This window comes from Dunckerocampus dactyliophorus, chromosome 4, assembly GCF_027744805.1.
Source record: "Dunckerocampus dactyliophorus isolate RoL2022-P2 chromosome 4, RoL_Ddac_1.1, whole genome shotgun sequence".
Lineage (NCBI taxonomy): Eukaryota > Metazoa > Chordata > Actinopteri > Syngnathiformes > Syngnathidae > Dunckerocampus > Dunckerocampus dactyliophorus.
In genome coordinates this window covers 17,327,725-17,334,916 of record NC_072822.1, presented here as the reverse complement: position 1 = coordinate 17,334,916, position 7,192 = coordinate 17,327,725, and the positions used below count along the sequence as shown (strand labels likewise).

General features: G+C 39.2%; 2 protein-coding genes across 2 annotated transcripts; one reads left to right on the top strand and one right to left on the bottom strand.

Annotated features, from left to right (window-relative positions):
* Positions 1-353: 353 nt before the first annotated feature.
* Positions 354-3,317, top strand: c4h2orf68 (chromosome 4 C2orf68 homolog). Its single transcript, XM_054773579.1, has 4 exons — positions 354-594; positions 1,156-1,271; positions 1,348-1,493; positions 1,576-3,317. The coding sequence occupies exons 1-4, from the start codon at positions 485-487 to the stop codon at positions 1,696-1,698; spliced, it is 495 nt and encodes a 164-aa protein (XP_054629554.1). The 5' UTR covers positions 354-484; the 3' UTR covers positions 1,699-3,317.
* On the bottom strand, positions 2,548-4,586 carry LOC129179827 (baculoviral IAP repeat-containing protein 5-like). The gene is made up of 4 exons (XM_054773580.1): positions 4,375-4,586; positions 3,825-3,934; positions 3,578-3,695; positions 2,548-3,450 (listed from the first exon to the last, which is right to left on the bottom strand). Exons 1-4 carry the CDS (start codon positions 4,480-4,482, stop codon positions 3,370-3,372), a joined length of 417 nt encoding a protein of 138 aa, XP_054629555.1. The 5' UTR covers positions 4,483-4,586; the 3' UTR covers positions 2,548-3,369.
* Between the last annotated feature and the right edge of the window lie 2,606 nt (positions 4,587-7,192).

Genomic DNA, 7,192 nt, shown 5'->3' with positions numbered 1-7,192 from the left:
GCATATTGGTGGATGTCACAAAAACTAACCAAGTACAGTATTCTGTATTAACAGTTGGTGAACTTGTATTATAAATGTATAGCCTGTAATATTGTTTAATCTACACTCTCCATTATTATTATTATTATTATTTTTAATATTTAAAAAATAATTCACGTCAAGTAACTTTTCCTGTTCCGTGTTACGATTTAGTTGGACAAAAATATTTATTTTTAATATTTTATTTCAATCAATGGCTTCATCTCCTTTCATAAATACCGGCAGAGTTTTTTTATGAGGATATGCGGCAGAGAAAATGGATTGATGGATTGATGGATTAATGGATGAATGGAAAACTGGCCCATAATCCGTTCACTCTGGAAGTGTTTTAGTTGGCCACCAATGTACTAGCAGCTAGCCATGTAGCTTTTTGTCAAACTCTTGTTCGTCATTCTGTGTTTGGGGTGTAATCATACTATCATCTTTGTGGGTTGTGTCTGTTGAGATGGACATTTTAAGGGACGACGAAACTCATGAGCTGAAGTACAAACCCGGGGGGCGTCTGGATATGAGCCATGGCTTCTTGCACCATATCCGCAGGAACCAGATCGCCAGGTGGGTTCAGCTAATGCTAGCTGCTACCATGTTAGTCAGAGCTTGATAGACAAACATCTGATGCATGTGGCTTCTATCACAACTAGTTATTCATAGAGTTAACCAAACAGTCCAGTGTGCTCATAACGTATATGCAAATAAAATATGAGTGTTCGAGTTGTAGATTTCACTCTGTTTTGGTATCACACACTTAAAACATAGGATTGTTATGTAGGAGGAAATTGGGTGTTATGATGAGAATAAACAGAGACTAACATTCGTAAAATAAAAAATATGCCTAATCTAGTTTATTCACTCTATTATGACGCGTAGTACGGTTTTAAAACAAAAGGGGTACACCCACTAGTCACATAATTAAATACATTATCTTTATACAAAGTTCTGCTTTTACAAATACTGCATATTTAATAATAGTAATCCATGTAAATTATAATCTTGTTTCTTTTGGAACTAAACTTTTCTGTCGTAAACCACAGCAAAGCTAACTTGTTGTTTATTCAGAATTAACTATTTGTAAATTACAGTGTATAATGCCATCTAACGCTGTTGTTTGCCTTCAAGAGATGACTATGACAAAGAAGTGAAATTGGCCAAAGAGCTCCAGCGGCGGAGGCACACCACAACTCCTCGGCGACCACGGAGACCTGACATTCAGGTGTACCATCCCCGAAGACGATGTAAGATGATATTTATTGATTACAATCAGTCTGCAGGGTAGTATGGAAGTCACATGTACTAACTGTAATTTTCTAGACGATTCCGAGCCAGGGGCCAGCGCTGAGACAGAGGAGTGGAATGAGAGTGGCTCGAGTACAGAGACGGAGACGCAGGGAACTGAACTCTTCTGGCTTGACTATCAAGCGGACTCAGGGACCATTACATCCTTCCTTGTGCACAAGGTTACTGTAGCTCCCCTCTGTTGATGTTTCTGCATCGCACTGTGCTCATGCACATTTTGATTGTTTTTCTATGCTCCTAAAGGACGATGCACCAGCAAGGGTGGTAGAACGTGTTGCGGAGAAGAACATCCTGGATTCAGCTATGAGAGCAGCCTTGGAGGCCCGCATTCGAAAGGAGATGGATAAAAGACGAGATAAACGCTGAGTGCAAATCTTATGAGAGTAGTTTACAACACAAGCAAGGTAGGCTCCGACCTGCTGAGAACGTAATCAGCGTGATAAGCACAAATGCTGAAGACAGAGCTGGCGGGAGAAAGAAGAACTGGAGGACTGTAGTGATGCCATGCAGAGATGTGAGCCACACTCCAGTTGTGTTTTAACAAGGAACCACAGCTAAAATCACTGATTACGGTTGACAGCTAACATTCACTCACTTATATTGAGTCAACTCATAGCAAAGCAGTGTTTACATTATTTTAAAAAACCCAGTAAGGTTCTCTTTGTCATAAAAAATAACATGTCATTGTTACTTGTTTTCACAAAGATGTCTGAACATTCAAGCTTAAGTAAAGTGGATGTGGGAGCACAGGTTCGTCAGTGAGTGTTATATTCTTTACCTCCTGGTCTTCTAATTTATTTCTTATTATATATATTTATTTTATAGTTACTGTGTGTTTTCTGTTGAATGTGAGTGTGAATGTTTGTCTATATGTGCCCTGCGATGGACTGGCAACCAGTCCAGGGTGTACCCCGCCTCTCACCCAAAGTCAACTGGGATAGGCTCAAGCATACTCACGACCCTGGTGAGGATACTCAGCGTAGAAGATGGATGTTTTCTGTTGACACAAACATTTTTATTTACAAAATGGCTTTTGCATATCCATTTGTTACTCTAAAAATGTGTCCTGGAGCACACAGTCATAAAATATGAATATATTGATATGGTGTATAAAATTACATGTTTGGATATTTTTCTTCTAATCTACTCATTGTGATAGATGTAACGATTAAAAGATGCAGTCTTCAGCATGAGGCGACAATCAAATGTTCAATAAAGCAATGTTCCAGTGAGTGGAAAGGACCAGTACCACACTGCAATCAATACATTACACTATACTGTATATAAATTTGTGTAGTGTTAAAGCAAATGCACCATAATTTCCATTAGGAAGCCAGTATTACGTAGGAACTTGACACCAGTGACTATAAGTGTTTAGAATATTGTTTTCATTTTGGTGGGTTTAATGTATTATGACTAGAAAGGCTGCTGTTGATGACCAATTTGGCATGCACAATACTTTCCTCATAACTCCTTTGGTTTTTGAATTCCCCCTCCTTTTAAAGGTGGAAGGTCTGGATGTTATTAGCTTGTTTTCTCACACAGGAGGAACTTTAAGAGTCTTAACCAGTCAGAAGTTTACATCCTGTCACAGTTATAAGTTCTGAACATCCCTAAAAGGCGAAACGACATGGTGGACACACACATGAAGACACCAAAAAATTAAATTCAGCCACTGGGATTTCAGAAACTCAGAGGGAAGCACTAAAAAGAACTTCTACGTTGGTTGACGCAATGAACATCACATTTAATATGCTTACATACTGTATTTCACCCGTGTTTCCTCGGAGAGCTGGGAGTATTTGCAAGGAGGAAAAGGATGTTCATGAGGAAGGGCCTTTTTTTTTTTGATGACATGAAATACCAATAGAGATAGCCTTATACAGTACTTCATATCCTAACATTTACTGTTATACTTGTAGGTATACTATACTAGTGTATATACAAAAACTGTACAATAAAAAATGTACAAATACGTGCAATAACAGTGTCCAATTTATTTAAGGGCAGACCGAAGCATTCTTCACTGTCCCTGCTTTATTTGCCCAACTTGACTATTTCTGCTCTTTTCAATCTTGCTGCCTCCTCAAATTTGTTGATGTCCTCGTCACATTTGTTCTGCAAGTGGAAGAAATGGCTTCATTAGATGCACTGGCCTCATGGTAATGTGGGTGTTTCATTAAGTATGAAATAACGAAATGTATCTATCAGTCAGTAGGTTATGGAGGTGTTCTTGAAAACATACAATTATGTTTTTGCTTTTCTCTTTCTGGAGCTTGAAGAACTCTTCCACAGTCAGATCTTCCACTTTTTTCTTCAGGGTAATGAAGTGGCAGGCAGGTGAGTGAGATTTGTGTTCTTTTCTGTTAAACAGAGACACCAGAATGCAGTTGAGTGCAATTTCCTCAGTATTTCGATTATGATCCTGACATCTTCATTTAAATTGTGCAGGCGTTGACATGCATGACTCAAGAGTACCATGTCCATCTTACTCTGGGTCATCCTCTGGCTCCCAGCCCTCCAACTCTTTAAGGCAGAAGAAACACATGGCTGAATCTGGGCTGTTGTCTGAAGGTGTGTGAATGAAACCAGCTTTAGCCATCTGCGAAAACATCATAAAAATCAGTTTAAGTTGATTACAGTAGGTATTTCGATGAGGCTATTTGAGTTGTATTTATCTTAACTTAAATGTCAGGTAAGGCATTTAAATGATAGCTGAGCAGTGGTCCCGTGTGTGTGTGTGTGTGTATATATATATATATATATATATATATATATATATATATATATATATATATATATATATATCTCAACTAAACCAACTTAACCAACTTAAAAATTAGCAGTATTGCTGTGTTAGTCCAAATCAACAGTAGCTAATGTATCAAATGCTAACTATTAGACGTCTACTGTAGATGCTTCAAAACAACGCTACAAGTGGCGTGATAATCATACATATACACCCTAAACAATTTAAGAAACGTATTTATTGAATGATCTACTGTTTTAATGCTACTGGTTCGCGGTTTGGACAAAACTTACATTTTCCGGTGTACATGCGCAGTCTTCGTCGAATGGCCACCCCTCAAAAGTTTTCAGCCTGTTCTCATAAAAATACATCTTAAGGTTTTCATCATTAAACTGCGCCATGTTAATTTTAAACTAAAGTACGTGCTTTAAAAATCGACTTGAGTCCTTGCGGATAAACGTCTCACCGCCACAATTCAAAACCATACAGGCGTTTTCAAATTCACTGTGTGTTTTGATTGGATGGGAAAGACGACCTTCTTCTTCGTGGGTGAGAAACACGGAAGTACTCTTTTTCCATACGTCCTCTAGTGCTTTTTTTAACCATTACTTGTATAGTGTACGTATTGTATAATAGGACATAAAACAATGTATGTTCTATTTATTCTTATTTAAAATTGTCCAAATTAATTATAAGTAAGTAAGTAATTATTTATAAGTAAGCATAGACGTCACATAACATTATGATTAATTACTGTGTATTAACTTGGATATAAATTTAAAAATTACTCTACAAGAACATACTCCACATATGTTTTAAATTGATGTGCCCAAAATTTTGATTCAATGACGTTTTATACGTAAAACCAAAAATCCAAGGACTACTGGCTCATATTCAATTACTTCAATAGAGGGCAGCACATGACCTTGTAGCAGTGGTTCCCAAACATTTTACAGTTGCGTACCCCTTCAGACATGTACCCCTTAAGCCTGTTTTATGCTTTCCGCATCCGCGAAGTCCGTACGGACAAATGACGTCATTTTCACACACTCGCCCACTCGAGCGGCCCTTTTCATGCGGAAAATTCCCGCTCTGCGCACCTCCCAAGTTTTCTAACTACGCGGACAGAGACACGCGGGAAAAATGGCAGACGAGCAGATCCTCGCAGCTGTTCAGTACAGAAATACCGGCAGTCATACGAGGCAGCCGACCGCGACGTCAGTAGTAAGCATAAAGAAACACTGAAACAAGTTGTGTTTTAAGTCAAGTTGCTTGGTTTTTATTTTCTTTTGTCGTGTTCAGCATGCCTTTTGTAAGCTCATTCTCGTGTCGGGGTACAAGTCCCTGTGGCGGGAAGAATCACGAGCTGCGATTGCAGCACTCCTATTCAAAGGACGAGTGGACCACCTTCTCTTCCTTTTCTGTCGCAACAGGAAATAAATACAACACAATTCCGCAAGCGTCGCCATGTTGGAAGTCAAATAAACAATGGCAAACTTCTTCCGCTCTAGGTTAGTACCGTGATAGACACGTGTTTTTGATATACTGCCCCCTGCAGCTTGGGAGCAGACGCCGCACGGAGTATAGTCACACCGTCTCTCGAGCGGATTTCTGCGCAGCTCTTTTCCGCGCAGCTCTTTTCCGCGCGGCTCGTTCGAGGGGAAAGTATGAACCAGCCTTAACTCCTGCACACTTGAACTTAAATTGAAATTAACTTGAAATAATGAACCTAATTAACTGCCGACTGACACGCAACACGCTGCAGCTATGAAGCACATAAATGTTGTTATGGACCAAACCCTTTCATGTAGCTATAGGGAGGTGGTCACTTAATATGGAAGTTTACTTTTAGTCAATGTGGATATTTAAGTGTTACTACCAAATTACAAGAGATTATTTTAATCATTTTCTGACTATATTAAAAGAAATCACAACCCGATAGCAATATTGTTTACCTACCTTGTTTCCTAGGGCCCCTGTCAGTCATGGGCTCTTTGACCTGTCCTGAGTTTTCTCCCCTTTATGGTGCTCTTGGCCCTTGGGTACGCATACTCCACTTTGGGAACGTAGACCTTATAGTAACGGGAGTCCCCAGCCTGTCAGCTCACAAGTGTTATGTTTGTCAGGGAAACTCCACTTGATTAGAAAGGTACTCAGCAAACTCTAACACAATGTATTAAAAATGGACATAAACAACAAATGTTAGACAGTAAACACAGAAGCTCGACCTCCGGCCTACACCGTCTATGCAGCAGTGCATTTTATCCCCATGACCTTTGAACGCAAAGTAATGTTGGATGAAACAATCAATGATGTTATTTCTTGTCTTGGACAGTTGGTGCTGCATATTAAATTAGATCACAACAGTTACAGTATACTGTATCAGGCTATATTTGGGCACAGGTTACATCATCACATTCAGACTTCCTGCATGCTTCCAGTGTAAATACAGCCCCTTTGCTTTTCCACTACTACAGTAGCTCAGTTAACTGGCTATATTTAACAAGTGGTCATGGCCTGCTGGAGCCTTGAATGGGCAGCTTCTTTATTCATTGTAGTAGCGCAAGACTACTGTACATAAAATACTGTATTGACACATAATTAGGACAACGTTAATCCTGCTTTCAATATTTCTGAAATAACATCTGGTAGGTTACAATAAAAAAAAGGATCATATTTCTTATCTGCCTGTTTGATGATCATAACTCCTCCTCTGTTGTTTGATAGGCTGCTTTCACGCTTGCGGTTCGACCAAAAAATTAAATTAAAAAAAGAACCGGATTGCGCATAAAAAAATATAAGCATGGCATAAAGCAGGGGGGTCCAAACCTTTTCCACCGAGGGCTGCGTATTGAAGTATTAAATCGTCATTTATATATATATGTTATATGTTTATGTTATATGTTTATATATATAAAACTATATATAAAAATGTCGACTTACAACAAAGACGAGACCGGGCCAGCGCCGCTACAAGCTAACGAGTTAGCTAACATCGGTGCTATATGCGGCACACCCAGGCTCGTGGTTTCAACATATCAAGCCCAGTTCCAACTGCAAGGAATAACAGAGGACGTGATGAAGTATTTTCACGTATTGGCACCGCTGGAT

Excerpts from the sequence above, each read along its gene's own strand:
- c4h2orf68 (XM_054773579.1), top strand. The coding sequence starts at position 485 with ATGGACATTTTAAGGGACGACGAAACTCATGAGCTGAAGTACAAACCC. Across the intron at positions 1,272-1,347 it reads GTACCATCCCCGAAGACGAT|ACGATTCCGAGCCAGGGGCC; the intron begins GTAAGATGATAT and ends GTAATTTTCTAG. Across the intron at positions 1,494-1,575 it reads CATCCTTCCTTGTGCACAAG|GACGATGCACCAGCAAGGGT; the intron begins GTTACTGTAGCT and ends ATGCTCCTAAAG.
- LOC129179827 (XM_054773580.1), bottom strand. The coding sequence starts at position 4,482 with ATGGCGCAGTTTAATGATGAAAACCTTAAGATGTATTTTTATGAGAAC. Across the intron at positions 3,935-4,374 it reads GCGCATGTACACCGGAAAAT|ATGGCTAAAGCTGGTTTCAT; the intron begins GTAAGTTTTGTC and ends ATGTTTTCGCAG. Across the intron at positions 3,696-3,824 it reads GAGCCAGAGGATGACCCAGA|AAAAGAACACAAATCTCACT; the intron begins GTAAGATGGACA and ends TCTGTTTAACAG.